The sequence below is a fragment of the Python bivittatus genome, unplaced genomic scaffold (assembly GCF_059951505.1).
Source record: "Python bivittatus isolate LINGU-HERP-01145 unplaced genomic scaffold, Pbiv_v1 ctg000980_np1212, whole genome shotgun sequence".
Lineage (NCBI taxonomy): Eukaryota > Metazoa > Chordata > Lepidosauria > Squamata > Pythonidae > Python > Python bivittatus.
In genome coordinates this window covers 29,338,449-29,362,901 of record NW_028277125.1, presented here as the reverse complement: position 1 = coordinate 29,362,901, position 24,453 = coordinate 29,338,449, and the positions used below count along the sequence as shown (strand labels likewise).

The 24,453-nt window shown below is 38.0% G+C and overlaps 3 protein-coding genes across 16 annotated transcripts in view; all 3 read left to right on the top strand.

The window, feature by feature from the left end:
- Positions 1–6,986, top strand: part of MFF (mitochondrial fission factor) — a 28,712-nt gene extending 21,726 nt beyond the window's left edge. For 3 of the 6 annotated variants that reach the window (XM_007420452.3, XM_007420450.3, XM_025165420.2), the window contains 3 exons: positions 702–764; positions 3,709–3,793; positions 4,679–6,986. In XM_007420452.3, coding sequence (XP_007420514.1) covers positions 702–764; positions 3,709–3,793; positions 4,679–4,810 — 280 coding nt within the window. In that variant the 3' untranslated portion in view covers positions 4,811–6,986. The remainder of the gene's footprint in view (positions 1–701; positions 765–3,708; positions 3,794–4,678) is intronic. The other 3 variants (XM_007420454.3, XM_007420453.3, XM_007420455.3) reach the window with 3 other exon arrangements.
- An 805-nt stretch (positions 6,987–7,791) lies between these two features.
- On the top strand, positions 7,792–18,257 carry MRPL44 (mitochondrial ribosomal protein L44). The gene is made up of 4 exons (XM_007420449.4): positions 7,792–7,995; positions 14,297–14,765; positions 16,275–16,453; positions 17,967–18,257. The coding sequence occupies exons 1-4, from the start codon at positions 7,832–7,834 to the stop codon at positions 18,136–18,138; spliced, it is 984 nt and encodes a 327-aa protein (XP_007420511.1). The 5' UTR covers positions 7,792–7,831; the 3' UTR covers positions 18,139–18,257.
- A 3,826-nt stretch (positions 18,258–22,083) lies between these two features.
- AGFG1 (ArfGAP with FG repeats 1) overlaps positions 22,084–24,453 on the top strand; it is a 40,326-nt gene continuing 37,956 nt past the window's right edge. For 3 of the 9 annotated variants that reach the window (XM_088132450.1, XM_025165383.2, XM_007420448.4), the window contains exon 1: positions 22,085–22,536. In XM_088132450.1, coding sequence (XP_087988576.1) covers positions 22,370–22,536 — 167 coding nt within the window. In that variant the 5' untranslated portion in view covers positions 22,085–22,369. Of the gene's footprint in view, positions 22,618–24,453 lie in introns of all 9 variants that reach the window. The other 6 variants (XM_088132452.1, XM_007420444.4, XM_088132451.1 and 3 more) reach the window with 5 other exon arrangements.

The following is a 24,453-nucleotide window of genomic DNA, read 5'->3' as shown; positions in this document are numbered from 1 at the left end:
AGCAAAATGGCACATAATTAACTAATTAACTTCAGTAATATAGAAGGGATTTTATTACAACTATAGAAATATATATATATACAGTATACAGACACACACACACACATATATGCATGCATACATACATACATACATACATACATACTGTATATATATGCATGAACACACCAATTCGATTTGGCAGGATTGGCATGCTCTGGGTTCCTTAAGTTAAATATTGCCATCTGTTGTGACCCCCGTAATAGAGCCTGCCCTCTGGAATAAGGTTCTCCCTGAGATCCAGATGGCCCCCACCCTGCTGGTGTTTCAAAAGGGCCTTGAAGACCTGAGTTTTTGCCCAGGCTTTGGCAAAGATGAATGAAAATGAAATAGTAGAGTTAAGATTTACCTGTACTTAGAATAGGCCATTGAAATCAATGGGATACAAATTAGTCATAATTAGATTAAGCTAGTGAAAATACAACTAACCATAATCTGGGAAAAAAATCCATTATACATCATGGAACATAATATTCCATTATAAAATATTCAGAATGGAATATTTTAAAAACATAAATAGGGTTTATATTTGCAATATGTCAAGTATAATAGAAATAACCATCTTTGACTTCAGGGTCTTTTTTTTTTTGTTCTACTTCTTCTCTCCATGTTTTTTTTTTCCTGTTTCCTGCTTCTATGCCTATCTACAAAACTTGCCTTAGGCCAGTGTTACGTGGTGGGTCAGCAGCTGCCAATTCCTCTAGCCGCCATCATGATGATGCCAGGTAAATTTGCATTTAGTTAGCTATGATATTCAGCTTTTCTGCAAACTCTCAAAGGTGTTCCTGAACTAGTTTGCTCAATAATAAAATCCTTTGAATGCAGCAGAGCTTACTACGTAATATATATACTTCATGTTGTTTATTCAGTAGCTTATATATTTTTATATCAAAGAAAGTCATGTTGCATTCATATTTTAAACCCTCTCATTAATAATAACTTTTATAATGATTTTTCAGAGGCTAATCCTATGCTACAAAAGTAATTGGTGGATTTCTCAAATAATTTAAGTTAATGTTGAGTTCTAGTTCAGATTGGAAACTCATTCCAAAATATGAAAACAATGCTGAATGGCTAAATTTGATTCATAATAAATACTTTATTTGCCTAGAGTCCATTGACTGAATATATTTTAAACAAATTAATATTTAAAATTAAATCATAGTATTTTAAATCATATCTGTAGTTATGGTTTTGTATTCCTCTTTCTGTGCTTCCTCTGCTAAGGCTAACTCAACTTGAGTCTAACCATACTAAAGGATTCATTAACCTTATTTCTGTCTAACCTAACCCTAATACCATGGCTTGAAAAGCTACCATGCATAGGACAGCAGAAAGTTTTGCAGGAAAACCAACTGTAAATAGAATTGCCTGTCAGTAGGAAACAGGGAAGCTTTTGTAATGTCATGACTGATACATTAACAATGCAGTTTTTATTTGAAGAGGAAGCACCACTGAATACAACTGAGCTTTGAAGGGATGTATGATCAGGCATTTACCAAACATCAATGCTATTCATCTGACTTAAGCCAATAATAAATGCTTACAGTATTTATTACAGGGCCAGATCCCAACCATACAGATTATAAATTATCTGCTGTAAAAGAGTATGCCGTTGTTATGAGAAGAAATTAAGAGCTAACAGTTGAAAGCCACCAGAAATGAATTGTGGAATTCTCTTTGGCTTTGGCTAGTTAGGATGTTCTCAGTTCTGAGAACCGTAAATACAAATGTGTATGTTCAATTTAGAGAGACTCACTATGTCAATTTAAATTAATATTATGGAAATATACAAAATAAATTTGGAATTTATCACACTAAATATAGTACTGAATCTCTACCTTCACTGAATATAACATAAAAATAATAAAAGATTTTAAAATTGATTCTGAATCTTTTAAAATTGGTATTATATTAGATGCTTTGTATATGTCTGATACAGAGATCTTTTTAAAGCATTCATTAATGTTTTTGTTAGCAAACTGATAGTTTTTACATTTAAAATGGAAATATGCTCAAATTATTTATTCAGCTTCTTTTGATAAATGTCCTTATGTTCTTTTACTATATGCCTTTAACTTTTCATTCAACAGTCCTGCTTTCTACTTCTGATGTATTTGCTTTTTTAATTTATTTGATTAATGTTTTCATTATACTCCTCAAAATCCTATTTCATATTCTTCTCTATTTGCATGTCTTTGGTAGACACATTGTATTTTTACTTTATTTATCTTTTATGTGTGAAAGACTTAAAGGAAGGCTTTTCTCTAATATCTTTAATACTGCTGGTTAACCAGCTGATGACCATTTATACCACTTGGCTGCTTTCCTGGCCAGTCTGTTCATTCTTTCTCGCTCTCGCTCTCTTTTTCTCTCCCCACATACATACACATACTTTGGGTGAGCTTCTGTTCTCTTCTGAATGTTGTAGAGAGCCTTGCTCCTCTAGTTTCCTGTTCAGATTTCTTTTTTCTCAATCCTTATTTTTAATATTCTTCTGTTGAATGCTAATGTAACAATATCAGATTTGTTGGATGACTTTCTCACATTTAAAATTTAAAACTTAGTTTCTGATGTGCTAGATCTTGGATTGCACTTAGGGTTCTTTCTCTTTGGTTTTTATGATCCTGTGATCTATGGTACATTCATGTAGGGTATCTAGATATATCACAACGTAGTAACTATAGCATTATCCAGGGTTTATGAGAATAATTGAAGATACTTACACAGTTCTTTTTCAGAATCTCTTTGATTTTTTTCTTTATCTCAAGATGGCTTTGCAGTCTGATATTATCACCCTCAAGTCCCTTTTGTAATGGGCCTGGTTTGCCAGAATTTATTTTCTGTTATCTCATTTATCTAAGCTTCTCTCTTGTACATCTTATCCATATATTGATGAGAACTGTACCTTTGCCTGTTTGTGTGTAATTGGCAACATTTTGCTGACATTTTGGTTTGAAAGCTCCTGCCCAGCAACCTAAATTTGGCTTTCAGGATTTTATGACTATATGTCACCTCATAATTGAGGTGCATCATAATTGCTGATTTCATCTCCATACTGTCATCATGGAATAGGTATGCCTATCAGAAACCTAGCTCTGTCACTCCACACATAACATTAAGACATTCTTTTTTTTAACCACAGTTTTCTTCAACAAGCCTTAGTGACCTAGCTCACATACCATGCTATAAATCATATGAATGCAATTCACAGTAGCTAGCCTTATATATCACATACAGATAATGGTTAAAACAAACCACAATTTAGAGTTTAGGGATGTGTGTACCCAACCTCTGTGTCTAATGTTGATTGACCATTACCAATAACTAACCCTCCAAAGGCATATGTTCAGCATGAAAAGTTATTTCTTGAAATTCTTCCCATTATTTCACCCTAGAATTAGCTACTGTATTTTACCGAAACTCCAAATAGGCTTTGGTACATAAAAGCATTTCTCAGTTCACAGAAAAGAACTTTCTGATTTCTTTTTTGCTTTTGCTGTAGTTGCATTTCCCCAGGCTGCATTGAATTACTTACTCTGTATGATTGTCTAATGTTTTAAGAATTGTTTTATAGAAGATGAAAAAAATGTGGAGAAAAAAATCTGACTTTTTACCTGTAATTCACTCTGTGCCACTGAAGAACGTTTGTATTTTTCTGTCATACAGATACACTCTTTCAAACATAGACACATCATTTGAGGGAGCATCAGAAGATATGACAGTTGTGGATGCTGCTTCCTTAAGACGACAGGTATCTAAAGTGCTTCAGCTATTATAGCTATGACCCTTACATAATATAGTTAATTCTGTACTTATCAGATAGCAAACGTGAGGTGTAGGGGACCAAAATTACATTTGCATTAACATTTAGAAGTGTATTCATATTTGGTAGTGCAAATACAGATTATCAGTTGTGGTACAAAATTGTTCTCTCAGCATTCTCAGTTTCTATATTAATAAAATATAGGAATGTCCCAGCACAAATGTGAGTAGCAAGATTTGAAAAGGAGATCCTGTTGGGAGGATAATTTCAGGTTATATTCTTATGTTTTGTTTCAAGCTGCTGAATGAATTGAGTGCTCGTTTTACTTGTATTAAGATTCATTTATACATTTTATGTAGTGGCATTATTCTTCATATACTGTAAAGCTTTTTGTATTATTCATTGCAAAGCAGTTTTCAAATGAATCTAGAAAAAGGGTTGAGCTGTAAAACCAGAAAGCTGTACCTTTTCAAAAATGTTTAAAATTAAAAGCCAAGAAAAACTTTCAAGATTGCAACAGTTTTTTGCATAGTAAAGAATGTAAAAGGGAGCAGTGTGCTAATGTTACATCATGCAACAAGACTGCACTAGCTCCTGGCAGTAAAAGGGATATACGATGGAACATCAAAATAAAAAATGGATAGTGAAATGCCAGAGATTAAAATATGAATTTGTTAATATAAATATGGAAGATGAAAGCAAAAATAACCAAAATTCCCAGTTCTAAAACTCTGAGGGCAAGAGAATTGTCTTACTGAAAACAAGTCTGTTGGTTGAGCAGTAGGCTTCCAGGATTGAAGTCCTACATTAACAGAACCTATTTGATCATTCAGATGGCTATGGCAAGTATTAATATTTATTTTTCTTTTTTAGATAATAAAACTGAATCGCCGCCTACAACTTCTGGAAGAAGAAAATAAAGAGCGTGCTAAAAGGGAGATGATCATGTATTCAATTACTGTAGCTTTCTGGCTACTAAATAGTTGGCTTTGGTTTCGGCGCTAAAAATAGCCTCTATATTTAAAAAGATCTGACAGTGAGGAAATACAAAAAAAATTACAAAGCCTTTTTTCCTGTCTCTGAATTGTATGGTGACTTATGAGCCGTGCACTGGAAACTTCTGCCACTGTAAACAACTGTAACATATTACAGTGTTAAAAGGATGCTTGGACATTTTTTTCAAATTTATTGTAACATTCTGTTTTTCTTCTTTTGCATGATAATGTACATTTGAACTGTGTTATTTTGCAAGGGGAAATGGTTCCACCCTGTGAAGGCATCTACAGACAATTCTCTTGCATAGGAAGACAAACGGATTTTTCAGATAATCTACAAAATGGCATAACTTTCAGTAGGTTTCTCGTTGTTTTTGCATTATTAATTACAGCACCTTTATTGTTAACTTTATTGCACTTGTTTCGTTTTAGCCAAAATTTTTTGCAGTAGTTTGCCAGATGAAAAGGCATCCTAACTTATCTATATCTCTCAGTCTGGCACGTGTACATATTAACTAAAAAACATTATTTGCTAGAATGTCAGCAGATTATCCAGAGGTATGTGTAAAATGTATTTTAGCTTTAATTTTGCCTTTTTTTTTTCCCTAAAAAATAAAATTTTAAGCAAATCTGTTTGAGTGATTTAAAGATTATGGAACAAAGTACCAATAGTAGTGTAATTCATAAAAGTAAAGAAGTGGTAATTTCTTATCATTGCACTGAATTGTATTCTTTGTTCTTTGGATATGTGGAAACTTGCATTTGGAAGTGCTTATCTTTCTATTTTGAGTTAAGACATGTTTTATTTCTTTAGTTCAACACTGCATCTCAGATCACTGTTTTCTATTTAAGTGGTTATTTTCTTGTTTGCTCTTACACTTTCACTGAGTCCAGCCATTTGCACATACTTTATTTTCCTACAGTAATGTTCATCCTGTGTTTCATTTTAAAAGTTCTACTTTTTTGGAAAGTGATGTAAAATAATAAAATGTTGACATGAAAAGCATTTGTGAACTGTGAAAAACAAAGCCTAGTCCCTAAATAATTTTTATGATTAAAGATTAGATAAGATGAATGCCTCGCTTAAATGTTTAATGATGTTAAAATACCTCTGTAATGTCTGCCAAAGTACTGTATTTCTATCGCATTTTTGTGGAATTGTTAGGGGCCTTACCCATGGATTAAAAAAACAAAACAAAAAAACCTTTCATTACTAGTGAGATCTGCATATGGGAGATATGCCTGAGCCATGTAACTTGTTTTTCTCCCCATTAAGGCTTAGGGGTAAGAAATCAGAACGTTTCATATCTTTTGAACCCCTGTAATCCATCTCTCTTGGATATGTTTGCTGGGTTAGATGAGAGTTGCAGTCCAGAGCCACCATGTTACCTACTGTTAGTTTGGATATACCAGTCTGGAACTTAAAAACTTCACAACAGAAATAGAAAAGGCAGTTAACTCCTTACTCAAAGAAACAACTTGAGTTTGGTGCTCTCTAGTGTAATGATACTATTCCCTCATCTGAGCTATGATATTGACTTTTGGTTTGCAGAATTAGAATCAGTCTGCAGACACTGCTTGCAACTGAGACATGGAAAAAATGGGTTCTATTCAGAATAGTTACAGTGGTACCTCGGGTCACGAACTTAATTCGTTCCACGACTCTGGTTGCGACCCGAATTGGTCACGACCCGAATCAAATTTTCCCATAAGGTTCAATGTAAATACGGTTAATCCGTTCTGAACCATATGTATTTTTTTTTAAACCACAAAAATATGAAACAAAGTACAGTACAGTACAGTATGACGAAAGAGAACACTGACCTTGCTTGAGACGACTTCTGGCGTGGAGGACAGGAAGGCAGGTGGGAAGGTTGTTATTGTTTGGAGGGAGAGTCCTGCTCCCTACAGGAAGCCACGACCATGTGTCACAACAGGGAAAATGGCTGCGGATCCTGTTTGTCACCCGATGCGGAGTTCATGAACGGAAGCAAAATTTTGCGAACGGTGCTGTTCGTGAACCGAACTATTCATGAACCGAAGCGTTCATGACCCGAGGTACCACTGTCCTTTCAGGAACATTGCCATCAAACACTAGGTTTGCCAAAAGAGTCTTGGGAAGGGGGAGCAAAATGGCACTTTATCTTGCATCAGAAGCTTTTAGGTTTTAATCTTGCAGCAAGTTTTTGTCTTCTCTACAACAATAAATTTTGTTTTTATTTTAAATTTTGGTTTGAATACATGCTTGCTATAGCTCAGTCTGAATGTCCCTTGTATTTGACATCATGATATATATTTTGTAGCTTGGGAGGTTGAGGTAGGCAAAGAAGGTAGGGTGAAAGATTGTAAAACCCTTTAATTCATTCTGATTACTTGGATGTGAATATGCAGTTTTCTTTTGCCAAAAATACATACAGTAACAGGTTGGTCTTTGCCTTTTTCCACAATTTTTTTTAACTTCCTAGTCAGCTCTTGAATTTCCTGGTGGTCTGCTATCCAAGCGCTAGTCTGATCCTGCTTAGCTTTTGGAGATCAGACAAGCTTGCCACTCTTAAAAACTTTATTCAAAATCTATTCTCTTGAATCAAACAATAAGCTGCATCATCATCATCTCTTCAGTAGCTCATGAACCCGCACTGTCACGTTTTTCAAATTCTCATAAAAACGTCGAAAGATAAGTTAGGCTTTTGGATTTTAGGCCACAAGTCCTGTTAGCACAGCCGGTAAGATAGAAGGCAGATTCTAAGCAAATGAGGATTTCTCAGCCTGAGAGAGATTGACCTGCAGCTCTATAAACCATATGATTGCGGAAAGATGATAAACCTGGGTTTCCACGATCAGTGTGTCTGGCATTAGACTATATCGCAGAACTGCGCGATAATTTTGATCCGCCTTTTTGAATTGGCTACGTTTGTACCACCGTCAACCCTCATTCGCTAGAAATCACCTATCTCAGCGCGGAACTCAGCCGGACCAGAAAGGAAGTGGCACGAGTTTCCAGCCGGCGCTACATCGGGCTTCCCCGGGTACGATGGCGTCGATGCTCCTCCGCCCGCTGCTGCTCGAGGCTTCCCAGCGCCTGTTCGCGGCGGCGAATGGAACCCTCGCGCTTCGCTCTCAGCCGCGCCGAAGCAAAAAGCTCTGGCTCCGCGCTTACATGGAGCAGCAGCGTTTGCTTGAGCCCCCCAAGCGCCGGTGAGGAGGTCTCGGGTGAGGGAGGCTCTCGGGAGGATCGAGGCTTAGCGCGAGGGGGGCGCTCTTTCTCCTCGCAGCGCGCAGGCAGCGCGGGGCTACCTGGACAGAACTTGGGAGTCTCAAGGGGGCAGCTGGAAGAAGTCGGGCTGCTACAGTGGCTGGTTATGCTGCTGGGAGGGAAAGCGGGAGGCGGGCGTCCTGCAGCGTGTATCTAGCTTGCAGGGAAACAAGCTCGGGGAGGGTAAATGGAAGCTTGACCTAAACCAGTGTTTTTAAAACTTGGCAACGTTAAGATGTGTGGACTTCAACTCCCAGAATTCTCCAGCCAGCGCCGGCTGGGGAATTCTGGGAGTTGAAGTCCACTCATTTTAAAGTTGCCAAGTTCTAAAAACACTGACCTAAACAGTGGGTTTGTGGGCATGTAAGCAGATTCTTCTGCAGTTGAGGGACGCTGTAGTTTAACCTGGCATCGTTATTCAAGAAAGTGGAAAAGGGGAGAGCTGTGTTTTGAACAGAAGAATTTGAAATGAGACTTCCTGCCTCTTCTAAATAACAGCGCAAGATTAAATAAACGTAAAGTAAAAACTGTCTTGGAGCAAGTGCTTCAAAGCAGCTTCTGTCTTTTTTAAATGTTCTTCAGTCATTTCTGTGTGTTTTTGAATGGGGATTGTGATACACAAAAGATAGAGAAAAATAGTTCTCAATTCCTAACCTCCCCAATAAGACTGCAGTCTATCTCCAATGTGTGGGTCACACATAGCACCAGTGTCCTATACGGAAAGTGTTTGTAATAATTAAGCAGATATTACAAATGGTTATGTATGATGTGCGAAATTGCTTCCTGCTACTCTCAGGGTACACTCCAGTTTGTGCTGGAAAATTTCACTGAAAAGTAGGACTGATTTCCAAGTTAGATATACATAAATTCACTGTAAAGTGATTTTCAGAGGAAATCTGTAATGTGTGAAGCAATTTTATAATACTAGCAAGGTCTCAGTACCATAAATAATTTGGCAACAAGAAAGCTACACAGTTGCCCCACAATCCAAATTTCTAGTCTTCACTAATTCATTAGATTGCTATTCTAATAGGACAAACTTCATTGTGCTCAGCATGATATTTAGAGCTGAAGCAAATATTTCCTTCCCCCAGCATCAAATATTTTCACTTCTAATAATCAAATACATTGATATTTAGGACTTCCTTCCACACAAACCTGAACAAATTAGGATCACCTGCTTATTTATTAATGCTGTTATTATGTTAAAAAATGTTTCCTTAGTGTGTTCTCTGGGTGTCGTATGTATTTTTGTATGTAGGAGATATGAATATTTGCATCAAGAATTACCTGATGCAAGACTCATCAAGTAATAGGTTTTTGACCTGATGGAGACTCATTTGCGTCAATCTCAAATGTCCTGAGATTGGGATGTTCTCTATCATATCAAGAGTATTTTAAAATATGTGGTTTTTTGGTGGTATTATAAAGTGGTTTACCATTCCAAGTCTGGCCTGCAGCCCTGAAATTCCCATGTGGTACCCTGTCAGCAGGTGAAAAAAAGGGACGGAACTAGGGAGGAGAATGGGCAGAAAGAAAAACAATTCTTTTCTGGGCTTCTTGAATTCTAACACTTTTGTCAGCTCTCTCATTGACATCTGTTCTCCAAAAACAATGATCCTTTCCACCAGCCAGTTCACTCAGCAGATCTTTCTCCCAGGTTCTTCCGGATCTCTCACTGCAGAATCTTCCACCAGTCTATATCATACAAAAACAACTCCAGGAATGCCCAACAACCTCCTCCTCTAATAGTTAATATTTCTGCCCCTTTATATATTCAAAGCTGTAAAGCAAGTATTTTAATCAAGCATGAAGCTTTTCAGTGTATACATGACACTGATCCTAATTTTGCACACACACACCCCACAAAAAAACCCTTTAACCTTGAGGCCATTGCATCATCCCAGGTATATCAGGACAACTTACCATACTACAGTCTCCCTCCATCTTCTAATCAGGACTGATAACTGTTTAGCTTCTGAACTCAACTAAGGTAAATTGTAATGTGATTTGCTTGATTCTGGCTTAGCATGTTGACTGAACTCAGCGATTGTGGCTTATAAAACAGATTTGTAGGTACAGTGTGTGGACCCAGCTAATTATGGCTTATTGAACAAAACAGGTTAAGCAAATCATGAATTAATCCAATGTATAAACCCACTAATGGTCTATATTTGTATGAATGGCAAACACAGAACAGCAAATTTTGGTTTTGTGCAAGTACCAAAAAAAAAAAAAATCACTAGGATGGTGGAAATCCCAAACAAGTTATAGACAGAAACCCACTGTGATATAGTGATTAAGTATTGGAGTATTGGAGTAGGATTGTGGAGATTCAGGTTCAAGTCTACCCTCAACCGTGAAAGCTTACTGGGTGACTTTTAGCTAGTCACTTTTAGAGATGTGAGTTTTTCTGTGCAATTCTGTTATGCCATCTGACCATCCATATTCTGCACAAATATGTGGGCTGCAATATTTGATGAGAAGAAAATGTAACATATTTATATGGCTTGAACAGTACGTTCAAGGAAACTAAAAACTTTGATGTGTTGAGAAAAATTAATTACAAAGCCTTGTACTTTGTTGGAACCTACATTTTCAGTATCTCCAGTCAGTAATTTGGATATGCATTCACTAACATACTTATTAGAATTGTAACAATTACTTTTTTATGAATTTCAGATGTTGCAGTTATAACTAGTATTATTGTTAACAGCAGTGTATTATATCAAGCCATTCATTTGACATCAGAGTCATTCATTCTGACCAATCTTTTGCATAACCATTGTCTGAATAGTATGTCTGTCATACTCTCTAACAGGAAGCGTTACTGGAATGATAAGCAATTGTTCCGTTGCTTCCATCTCTTTGTTATCTGATAGATATCATCTTACCAGATTTGCCTCTTGTTTTGTTGAGTGCTTACAAGCTTCTTATGTCATCAGTGAAAAGATACTTCACCTTTTGTCAGCTTCTATTTTAATTGCCTTCAGTTTTTCTACATTTCAGGTCTTCTCAAGTGACTTTTGCCTTTGCACCATGTTTCCAAAATACCTAAGCTTTACCTCCTTTATTAGTGATTCCAGTAAACAGTCTGGTTTTCTTTCATCTAGTATTGAATTATTTATTCTTCTTGCAGTCTGAAGTATTCTAAACAATTTTCTCCAGCACCACAATTCAGACACATAAGTTTTTTCTTAGTTTGATGATCCAGCCTTCACAGCCAGAGTTACAGCTCAGAAAATCATAGCCTTGACAATACATAGCTCTGTTAGTGCCTAAAGCGTGATGTCATTGCAGTTTAATATTTTGTCTAAATTTGTCATATTCTTTCTCCCACATAGCAGATGTCTTTTCTTTCATGACTATAATCCCTGTCCACATTTGAGCCTAGGAAGATAAAGTATGTTAGCACTTCAGTTTCTTCTCTGCCAATTTACATTTGGGTAGCATTGCTTGTTGACATAATCTTAGGATTTTTGTGGGAATGTTTTATATTGAGAAGTAGATCAGGTTTTACGTTCTCTCTTTTTCAATTTCATAAGAGACTACTTAAGTGTTCCTTGCTTCCAGACCTCACACATGGACTACTATAACACGCTTTATATGGGGCTGCCCTTGAAGATCACTCAGAAGCTACAGCTGGTCTAAAATGCAGCATGGGCAGTGATGGACATGCTTCAGTATGCCCATGTGACCCCACTACTCTGTGAACTGCTCTGGGTACCAGTTGACTTCCAGGTGCAATTCAAGCTGCTGGTTATCACCTATAAAACTCTTCAAGCCATAGGGCCAGGTTACTTGAGGGACTGGTAGTCGTATCTGTCTGATGAGATCGGCAGAGTGGGTGCGCTTTGGCCCCCATCAGTTAAGTAGCATCAAACAGCACAACTCAGGAAGTGTGCCTTCTCTGTCCCAGTCCCTGCCCTCTGGAATAATATCTGCTTCAGACATCCAGATGGCTCCCACACTATTGATGTTTAGGAAGTTTTTGGAGGCCTGGCTATTCTCCCAGGCCTTGGAGCAGGGGGAGTGTTGAGCCCCATTGAATTGAGTTTTTTTATATATATTTGTCTTTGGGCTGTTCTTAGTTTGCCTCTTTTGTTGTACTCTTCCTATTTTTTAAACTGTATGCCATCTAGAGTTGTTAGGAGTCAGGCAGCCTCTAAATTGTATGCATAAATAAATAAATTAAATAAATAAATAAATAAATAAGTACACACACACACACATACATACATTATTTCACCTGGCTGTATGGGGGCTATAAGGAAAAGCATGTTATGGTTTTTTGCCTCATTTCTCTGCAGCCTCTCTAGTTGTATCTCCCTTTTCTTCTCTCCCAGCCTTTGAAACACAAGAGGGAGAACCATAAAACCCCTGTTTATTTTTTAGCTTAATTACCTGAAAAGTAAACGTTATACCTCAGTTACAGTGGTGATGAGTGCATCATTGGGAAACTTGAAAGAACAGGTTAAGGATAGATCATCATGGAGAAAATCTATCTATGGGTCACTTGGAGTCAAAAACAACTTGATGGCACATAATCAAATATACAGTTTGAAGGAAAATTTTGACACCAGAAAATTTTCCATTTTAAAAACTTTCTATGAAAATTTTTCTGGCCCATCTCTGGTTGAGTTTTTTCTCAACCAATCCTACTTCACAGAAATAAAATGCAAGGAGATATTCATGTTGACTGTTTGGAAGTCCTAGAAAAAATGGGATATGACTTTAACAAATAAATTTAATTCATACTGATGGGGACTGAATTTGATAGTGGACCTGAGTATGTGGAAGTTATACCTGCATATGAAGACATGGGTGGGGGGCTAGTATATGAGAATGTGTGCATCTGTGACAGAAACTGCATTCAGTATTCTTGTCGAGTGATATATTCCTTCCCAATGATATTCTTGTTGAGAGTGATATATTTCTTCCCAATGACATGCCCATGCAATTTCTAAAGATAGTCATGTGCCTTATGACTTCCTTATAACCCCCTTGCTTGTTTTTGTAGCCTTTTAGCTTTAAATATAGCTATACTATTTTAATGCTTTCATTGTATCCTTGAAGATAAGAATGGTTGTATGATTTGTGATTTCCTTGATCCTATAGAAGAGATGGGAGAGACCAGTTTTGGTCAGTCTGATAAGGGGCCATGGCTGGGGCAACTGACAGGACATACAAAATCTATATGCCTGTAATGTTATTATCCTGATAGAATAAGGGGAAGAGAGTTGGGGTTAAGATACGTTTAAGATGGATAATGAGTAATAATTAATGTATAGCGGGAAGGATGTCCATCTTTGGTTGAAGTCACCATGACCTGGTGAAACAGATGTTTGTAAGAAGTTAACCGGTTTCTTTGTTTAAACTGTCACGTGGATCCTGTGAAGAAAAAGTATATGAGCTATGTAAAATCTGTAATCAGGACTCCCTCCTTTCACTGGGAGTCTCCAACTTATTTAGAGCTCTGAAATAAAGTGGATAAAAAGACTGATTTTCCTCTTGGTGTTCTGTTCACCTCGCACCAAGTCCCAAACCTGGTAATTAGGGTCGATTGGCTGGACCCAAACAATACCAAGTTTATTTATTTTTTCCTTGAAAAATATATTTGGATTAAATTAACTGTCTTTATCAGTGTACTAACATCGTTTTACCTATGTATGCTTTGCAAAGTCTAAATTAGCCTTGAGGAAGGGTGAAAATGTTCATATCCCTGATTTTTCAGGAAGTTATTATTAACAGAGAACATGATAATAAAACAACATGTAGCTTACTAGAAATAAAAAAGTTTTCAGTTTTCTTATTCTGTTAGATTGGGATAAGAAAACTTTGAGATAGATCATGTTAATTAACAGAAATACCATAGTATTGCGGCAAAGCTGTAGAGAACTTTAGTTCCATATTTCAAACCTGCAGATTTTTCTATAATCCTTCTGTGGACAATACCTGACTTAAAGAAATTAAATATATTTATAGAATTTTCTGCTCTTGAAATATTCTTGCTCACAGTAATAAACTTGGGGCTCTGAAATTCTGTCTTTTGCACAACATATCTTTGACTCCCATACTGAAGATTTTCAAACTGAATATGTACAACTAGGAATCCAATACTGGTTTTTAAGAGTGGAAGGAATAATGAAATATTGGTAACCTTTGTCTCACCCTGAAATCTGTCCTTACTGGCTTTTTTTTTTTTTTTTGACATATTTGTTTCTTTATTTGTACTCTACGTAGCTCTGAGAAGCCTAACTGGGATTACCACACAGAAATAGAGGCTTTTGGACACCGGATACATGAGACATTCCCACTGGACCAACTCAAAACTGCATTTGTTAATCCCTGCTATATAACAAAGGAAGAATCTAAACGCCAAGAATTTGGACTAGAAAAAGAAAACCTTGCTCTTAATCTCAAAGACAATCAGGAACTTTATCTGCAGGGGGCTTCCTTTTCACACTCTTATCTCACACAGTGCTTTGAAGAGGCCTATCCAAAAATGCCACCTGCAGGCGTTGAGGCTCTTGTTAACTATCTCACCAGTGAAGAATTAGTATCTTACATTGCTAGAAACCTATCTTTGCAAGACTTGACACTTTGTGCAGAATTTCCTGTGCCACCTAAGGTGCTGCAGCAGACTTTTTTTGCTGTAATAGGAGCTTTGCTTCAAGGTAACAGCATTCAAAGAACAGAGATCTTTGTCAGGGTAAGTTATTATAGAATGTAATGTTGTTACGGTTAGCAAAAAAAAAAAGTTATTTGTATCCATCCAAGATTACAAAGTTGGTACAATACATAAGAAAATATAACATATTGTTCAAACATTAATAATGTTCAGCTGTCTTTGAGGTTTTACTCGGTGAGATTGACTGAGATGGAATTGTTTTAATGAGTTAATAGACGAGGTTGCTTAGAGCAGAGAGAGGCCGTCATGGTGACAAGGGACTTTATTTACATTTGGGGGCAGAGCAAGGAGTACAGCTAGTGGGGATTCATGTCAAGTGGACCAGATCAGGGACTAGATCACCTGCGTGGGATTTTTTTGTTTTGCTTTCCTATTTGCAGGATAGTCTTTGCATTTTTTTGTATTCAGTCTATACAGCATTTATATGATAGTTTTATTGTTTCCTACCTCAAAATTATAGGAAACCATATTGCTATATTTAGCAGTTGCACAGTTGAACTTTGGTGATATGGTAAAAAGTGGCTTGGGATGCCTCAAAAACAAATGTTGGGACACAGATTGCCTAGCCCTAATTTAAATGCAGTATTAAAAACAAAAAAACACTATGCCCTTAAGAAAATAAGGCATTTTATATGCTATTACACAACCAAATTTTGGCAACTTTTTTTCTTCATAAACATTTGAAATTGGTGATCCAGTGTTCTTTTAACATGAGATTTGCATAGGTGCAATATTCTGATGCATATTTGCAAATTACATTTGTAGAACACAGTATTAAGAGAATTAAGAAAAATATTCTCCCTTCCCAATGACATTATTAAAGACTTGGAAAAAAATAAACGCCTGAAAATTAGCTCCACTGCAAAATTTACATGTACAGATCCAGCTGTCCTGGCAGAATTTCAGTCTAGCATTGTGCTTTATTTGCTTTTTGATTACATGGAGGCTATGAAAGCATTTCTTTTAGACCACCAGTGCCCTTACTGCTCTATAAAATTAATATTTTAAGCCTCACAAATATCTGGTGCTGCTTAATGCTGATGTGAGAAATGCTATTTTATGCAACTATCCATAAGGGAGGTTGACTTTATGGAAGATAATTTCAGAACATTTATATTTGGCATAGCCTGTAGACTTCCTTAGGTGCTTAACATGGCTATCTTGGCTCTGATTATTTTGTGAAAATTAAACATGATGGCATGGTTTTCCTTGTCTCCGAAGCTCCTATGCAGTGTTCCCACTTCCACTGCATTAATCTATAGAGACTTTTTCCCTTGGTATGGTAATAAAAAATTATCTCAATGCTTGAGAGGTATAATAGGTTTATAGTGGTATAATGCAGCAACAACTAGGCATTACAAAAGATATGCCCCAGTGAAACAAAAGAGTTCGGTTTGATTTTAAAGAATTGTATATTATGTATCTAAAAAAATGATCATTGTCATTATTTTAAAGTTACTCAAGTATAGTATTCTGTTTGATATCACATGAATAAAAAAATATTGTTGTCTTTTTAATATTTGTTTACAGGACTTCTTCATCCCTCAGTTGATAGGAAAGGACCTGTTTGAGATATGGAACATTGTAAACCCCATGGGCTTGCTGCTGGAAGAACTGGCCAAGAGGAATATAACTGCTCCAGAACCAAGGCTAACCAGGCAGTCAGGAGCTAGCACTGCCCTGCCCTTGTACTTTGTTGGATTGTATTGGTTAGTAAGATTTCAGGCTGATTCAGACTTGTTACTATGTACTGAAGATGGACCCCTGGCTTACCACTTATATGTAGTTCATATAATGCTTCAGTGGAATTTCATGTAGAAAATAAGACATGCATAGGCAGTTTAGTTAGTATCCCTTGTTAGGGAGCAGCATGCCTCCAAGCACCAATTGTAGGAGAATAATGTCAGGAGAAGTGGCTGGTTGGCCACTGAGAAACAAGCTGAATTCAGGTGGCCTTGGCAGTTGGATCCTGCAGGGTTTAGTATTCCACTTCCACTTCATATAACCTAAATACGTTAATAAAATCTAAAGTCGCTTATCATATTCTCAGTTATTTGCAGTGCATATTATATCTTGTAAAGAATTACATATTTTTGTCAGCTTCTGCTCCCTAAAGAATAAGTGTCAGTCATTGTCCCAATACATTTCCAGCTTATATCTCTACAAGATATGAGTGCTTTCTGACAATGAAATGATTTGTCTCTGGCATTCTTCAGCCTGTTTCAGGAGTGAAGACTTTGCCACGTGGGTTCAGAAATAATAGTGTCATAACTTGCTCACTGTTAAGCTCATTGTAATTGCTTTTGAGCTCCTTCTATGGGTTTTGAGCCTTTAAAGGATGGAGGATACTTTTTTAGTTTTTATCTTGTTTTTATCCTAGTCTTGTCTTTTTCCTATTGTTATTACTACTTTTCATGGGTTATTCTTGATCTTTCTCTGTTCCCTTTTTTCCTCTGAATGGAGTAATTTTGCAGGTTCAGTTCTAGTTTGTGCACAATTGCTTTTGCAACAGTAAATGTTTTGTAATTCTTGATTGTACGACATGATTTATAAACAAACATTATGGCTTAGGATTGTTGGTAGTGGCACAAAGGATATTGATACTATCAGGAAATGGAAAGATTAATTAATTTATTGATTTTTATCCTCTCCTTGTAAAATCCAGCACCATCTTTCTTAATATTTTTGATTTTCTCCTTTTGTTTTCTGGAAGCAAAATCTGGATCTAATATTTCATCTTTTATTAATTTGCATTTCAGTATATTACATGAAATCACTACAGAACAATCTAGTAATAAAGGTAGAAGATACATTCCTTAAAACGGAAACATAGAAGAATAGTTTCAAAATCAGTTTATGCAGAGATCAAGTAATAGAATAAAATTGTGTTTTTTTTAGAAAAATTTTATTACACAGATAAAATATACAATTACATAAAGCAATACAAAACATAAAATTCAGACAGACATCTAAAAGCCTTTTACAAAAGACATACCTTAAACAAGAATAACATTGTTTTTGACAGTTATCTGAGGCTTGCCAATTTATAGTCAAGGAGCTGTTTGAGGTACCAGTTTTTTGATGATTGATTTACAAAAAGGCTATGTACTCTTTACTAAGGCATGCTCTTAGCTGTTAGATAAAAGGAAAGTGTGTGTTGCCTGGTCTGTATGATGGGGTGCATTATTATAGACTTCATAAAGATATTTCCTCTCTTTTCAGTGATAAGAAGCTTCTAGCTGAAGGTACTGGTGAAACAATATTAGCTGCTGAAGAAGAGGCTGCCCGTGTGGCCCTGCGGAAACTTTATGGCTTCACAGAGAACAGGCAACCCTGGCGTTACCCTTCTTTGAAATGGGAGAAGAAAGCTGAAAATGTTATTAGCAGTAGTTAGGCAAGAAAGGTCAAGTCCATTTACAACAATACTGCATTTCAATAAGGAAAATATGTTTTCTTTCTGTTCTATTGAACTCTGAATTAAAATGGATTGAATAAAAGTGATCTATCAGAGGATTCATAAGATATCAGCATTCATTGTGTTGTTGTGGAAAGCAATCCTTCATTTCCTTGTACTATGAATATTTGGATTCTCAACCCCAAGAAAGGGATTATATATCTCACTTCTTGATGGGGAGCTAAAATTAAATTTGTGGCATCTTCATGATCAAGTGAATATGTGACTGGGTATATTTCAGTGCCCAGGTCCAACTTCATACATTTGTATCACAGTAATTTGCAACCTTCACCCAATGTTCATCAAAGTTTATAGCCTGTTAAGTACATTTGCAAGGACAGACCATGAGGATGTACTAGGAATTTCTTGTATGTAATTCTCACTAGAACAAATAGTGATTGTGCAAGATCAGAAATTCCAGTGATGCATTAAAAGGATCCCCCACACATACATATTTAGAAACAAAAATAACCACTGAACACAGCTTTAAAAAAACATTCACCTATGTATAAGTATATTTCAGTTTTGGCTTTTATTAAAACAGAATGCTTTTGTAGTCTTCAAACCTCTTGAATGTCCTTCTTATAGTAGATCTGAATGCTGGCATCATCAGCTGTTAGCTATTGAATAATCCTATACCAATGGTCCCCAACTTTTTTGGCACTAGGGACCAGTTTCGTGGAAGACAATTTTTCCATGGACCAGGGTGGGGGATGCTTTCAGGATGATTCAAGTGCATTACATTTATTGTGCACTTTATTTCTATTATTATTACATTGTAATATATAATGAAATAATTATACAACTCACCATAATGCAGAATCAGTGGGAGCCCTGAGCTTGTTTTCCTGCAACTAGTGCTAGCATCACCGCCTCAGCTCCACCTCAGATCATCAGGCATTAGATTCTCATAAGGAGTGTGCAACCTAGATCCCTCGCATGCGCAGTTCACAGTAGGGTTCACACTCCTATGAGAATCTAATGCCGCCGCTGATCTGTCAGGAGGCGGAGCTCAGGCAGTAATGCGAGCGATGGGGAGCGGCTGTAAATACAGATGAAGCTTCGCTCTCTTGCCCGCCACTCGCCTCCTGCTGTGCGGCCCGGTTCCTAACAGGCCATGGACCAGTACCAGTCTGCGGCTCGGGGGTTGGAGGCCCCTGCCATATACCAATTATGTGGGATTGGGGGAGAAAAGGACAGATGCTGTGCTGTTACCAACCTCATGATTGTACTGCATCTGCTGTTTGTCAAGATATGGGAACTCTGGTGGAATGAAACATCAAACCGTATAGCAGTAATTATTTGATGTCCTGGATATATGCTTCACATGACAAAACATACAACAGCCTTTGTTGTCCATGCTGCTGAGAATTCTGAGACTTGAAGCGCCAGCACATTGAGAATCAGGCTGAAGGATAATCTATAACAATTATGTATTTGGAGTCATGACTCAGTGACAGAGCACATGTTTTGCATGTGCACCACGACTTGTATCTTTAAAGGATTTTAGAAAGTACATAGTCCAAAAACAAAAACCAACAACTCCAAACCAGCTACTTGGATAATATCAGGTAAAATGGTCTAAGACCTAGGAAAGAGTTCACAAGGATGTTTCAACTGCCATCTTACCAGCAACACATACAGCAGCTCATCCTCCATAGTCAGGTGTTTACTTGAGAATTAATGTATAACACAAACCACAACTTTGGTTTTGCAGAAACCAGAAGTTGAAACCAAGGTTTGCCCATCTCAAGTTAACAAGCAATTGGGTAAAGGGGGAAATGGCAGCATAGCCAAAATAAAGCTGCTGCTTGCATCTGTGAGCCACAATTGAACAAAACATCAATGGTCATGAAAAATAGCTCTGTTGGCCCAGGATCTTATTGCTTCTGCAAATTGCTGGCACCCAAAACATTAAATATAAAGCCAGGCAAAGCAAATAGTGGTAGGTATGTCACAGACAGGATTCACTCCCTGTGCAAAGCCATTGTTGAACCATCATTTACTGGATAAATTACATATTGGCTGGATTCATACAATACAGTAAATCATAAAGTAGGGTTAGGCAATTTTTAGGGATAAGGATAAACTTAATTGGGAATTAAGCAAAATTGGGAAGGCCAACTTTTTTCCTGGAGTTTTTGAACAGGAGGTGTTCTGCAAGTTTTCTTGGTCTATAGGACTTACATTCCATATCTCGAAATAGAAGCATGTTACTAATTTTAGGTAACGGGTGGGTGGGAAGCCGGGTGGAGCAGAAAGAACGGGATTCAGAGGCTCATCCAGCAACAGGCCGCAGTTTAGAAATCGCGGTATCTGGGCTCATTAAATATGACAAGTCAGAGTGACCGGGTTGCCTCCACGTTCAAGGAGCCTTTTGTTGTTGTTGTTTAGTCGTTAAGTCATGTCCAACTCTTCGTGACCCCATGAACCATATTGTGCCAGGCCTTCCTGTCTTTCACTGCCTCCCTGAGTTTGCTCAGTTTCATGCTCATTGCTTCAGTGATGCTATCTAACCATCTCATCCTCTGCCGTCCTCTTCTCCTTTTGCCTTCAATCTTTCCCAGCATCAGGGTAATCTCCAAAGAGATCTCTCTTCACATTAGGTGACCAAAGTATCTGAGCTTGAGCTTCATTATCGATCCTTCCAATGAGCAATCAGGGTTGATTTCCTTTAAGATTGACTGGTTTGACCTCCTAGCAGTCCAGGGGACTCTCAAGAGTCTTCTCCAGCACCATAGTTCAAAGGCATCAATTCTTCGGCGCTCAGCCTTCTTTATGGTCCAGCTCTCACAGCCATGCATTACTACTGGAAAAAACATAGCTTTGACTATGCGGATCTTTGTCGGCGAGGTGACGTCTCTGCTTTTTAATATGCTATCTAGGCTTGCCATAGCTTTCCTCCCAAGGAGCAAGCGTCTTTTAATTTCATGGCTGCAGTCTCCGTCTGCGGTGATCTTGGAGCCCAAATAAATGAAATCTGTTACTGCTTCCATTTCTACCCCTTCTATTTGCCAGGAATTGATGGGTCCAGATGCCATGATCTTAGTTTTTTTTAATGTTGAGTTTCAAGCCAGCTTTCGCACTCTCCTCTTTCACCCTCATCAAGAGGCTCTTTAGTTCTTCTTCACTTTCTGCCATTAGGGTGGTATCGTCTGCATATCTGAGGTTGTTGATGATTCTCCCTGCAATCTTAATTCCGGCTTGTGATTCTTCCAGCCTGGCATTTCTCATGATGTACTCTGCATATAGGTTAAATAAGCAGGGTGACAGTATATAGCCTTGTCGTACACCTTTCCCTACCTATCTTGAACCAATCAGTTGTTCCATGACCGGTTCTAACTGTTGCTTCTTGGCCCACATACAGATTTTTCAGGAGACAGGTAAGGTGGTCTGGAACTCCCATCTCTTTGAGAATTTGCCACAGTTTGTTGTGATCCACTACTGAAAATTATTTGCTGGGAGAAGCCACAGCATTTACCCAGGTGGTTGGTGCTTGCGGTCTCCTCTATGCTATCCTGATCAGGGTGACCCTTTGATCCGATTCAGTGAGATCGTGTGACTGCCTGTAAATTCAAATTCAGGAAGTTCTTCGTATATCCTTGGAAGGAATGGAGTTCATCACGGACTATCGACTGCCAGCTTATCGCCTCGGCTCGGTTCATCAATTCTTTTCCTTTCCCCGACACATTTCCTTTTAAGCCCCTTCTTTCCTCACGTCATAAGCTCCCAACTATAGGTTGCGTCCCGCCCCCTCCCCCCACCTGTTGTAAGGTCACGCCAGGTAACCGGCTCCCGAGAGGAAAAGAGACGCGGGAAATCCTCCCGAGCGGATGGGGGCGCTTCTCGCCGCTGCTGAAGCGTCCGCGGCGCTCCTCTCCTTGTCGTTTCTGGAAGAAGTGTCGTGCAGGTTCCGCCTCGGCTCGTCATTCAGCCGCCCCGGGCCCGGCTCGAGTCCGCCGCTCCCCTCCCCCTCTTCTCTTCCGTTCGCCCGTTGGGTTGTGCGGGTGCGCGCGAGAGGGCGCGGGCTTCGCTCTCCCTTTCGTTTGCCTCCCTCTCACCACCGCCGCCGCTGCTCAAGCGGGACGGTCCCTGCCTCTCCTGTGCCGCCTTCCTCTTCGTTCTCGAGCGGGCCGGGGATCGGTTCCCCACCCCGCCCCCGGCGGAGGCCATGGCGGCGAGCGCCAAGCGGAAGCAGGAGGAGAAGCACCTGAAGCTGCTGAGGGAGATGAGCAGCCTCCCCCCCAACCGCAAGTGCTTTGACTGCGACCAGCGCGGCCCCACCTATACCGACATGACGGTGGGCAGTTTCGTTTGTACCTCCTGCTCCGGCATCCTGTGAGTTGAGGAGAAGAAAGGGCCGACCGCTTGGCGGGAGGAAACGGTCGAGCGTTTTAAGTAGGCAGCGGAAGAGTGGAGGTAGAAAGCGCGGTTAGGCTGGGGATGGGTCTTGCGGGGACCTCCTCTGTTGGCATGGAGGGCTCTGGGGCCTGGATGAAGAGTGAAAGAAAAGTGGAATTGGGGATTCTTTCCCCCTCCCCAAAATATTAAGGGGGAGGAGTAAGGCAGTATAAGGAGGAAGAAATGTACGGGGTTGAGGAGTTTGGACTATCACAGTTACGTAGTTCACGATAGGAATTTGGCTGATATTGCAGACAATTTGAAAGACTAGGCCAACTGGAGAGACCACCAGAAAACAAAAAGCTGATAAGGTGAAATTATAGAGGGGAAAAGTACGGAATTAGAGTTTGTGAAATAAACTAGCATGGACATGTTCCACAAGTGTACACATCACTGTTCCAAGTGAGATTTTGATTCTAGTGTATATAATAAAACCTATAGGTTTTTTTAAAAAAAATGCACTGTGGCAATGCAAAATAGAAGTATTTATGGAAGAAAACATGTAGGTTTGATGTGCTAGTTTTCTGATGGGGGGCAAAAGTCAATTATGATATTCTAAAAGTATATAAAATGGAAGCAGGGAAGCTTGTTGAATGCTTTTTCAAAATGTAATAACTTTAGTTCTTTTTTTAAATATCTATAACAGATAACAGATGTATTTTGAGGAAGTAAATAGGTAATACTTACTGAGAATATTAAAGGTTACTTTAAGGGCTTATAGCAGGAAACAGTTTAAAGATTATTGTTGATCTCTGAATTTGAGAGGTTTGTATATTTTATTGTTTTATCTACGTAATAACCAAACCATGCAGATACATTTGAAAGAATATGAATTAGTTTTCATAGTTTGTGAAGATTAGACAGCTATCTAGAATATGTAAGCTTAATTACTTTTACAAAATAAAATATTTATTCAGGAATGTCATGTTATAGTTGATAGTTTTAGTTTGATCATCTGTGACATTATTTACTAAAGTTACACCAATAGGCAGAGGAGCTGTGTTCTATGCCTAGATGAAGGTTTATTGCCTGGACTGGTAGAAATTGATAAGTGTCTTTTTGACTTAGTATAAGAAAAAAGTTTATATCCAGGGAAAATGGAAGACTTGTGATTTCAAGTTCTGAATTGTTCAAAGTGAACAACATTATTTGACATTGAAAAACTAATCAATTTTGTGAAGTTGGTATTATGAAATAATGCAAATAATGATGGAATAATAAAAGATTATCTGTTAAATCAAAGCTGAACTTTAGAAATATTTAGCGTGACAATCTTTTACACTAGCAACACTAGCTGTTATGAAGCCCACTAATTAATTCTGAACTGAATTTTACTAGCAATCTTTTACAAAGTCATTTAGACAAATGTAGTTAAATTATTGCTGCCATGAAGTCATGACTACTCCCAGAATAAATCATTATTTTTATATAGAGGTGGAGTTTCAGGCATTTTGAATCTAACTTTTTAAAAAGTCAAGTATCACACTTCTTAGTAGTAGACCCAGTAGTAGACCCTCAGATTTCATATACTATCCTACTGTGATGTTTATGAGTTTCATAATTGAGATTAACTGTCTGATCCTGTTAAAAAGAATGATTAAAATTCCTAATATCTCAGCCAGCATTGCTAATAGTGGTAGTAGCTGGTGTTTTTGGAGCTGAGAGCTGGCAGGAGAGAATGAAGGGCACCAAATAAAGAAAGCTGACCTAGACATTCTCAAATTTCTCTATTGAAATCACAGATATCTGGGGGAAGGCGTGATCTTTCTGGAGAATTGGGATCCTCAAATTATTTTAAGCAGAATATTCTAATGCTAGTAGCCCATACCTGTACCTGTGATGTTCTTTATATTT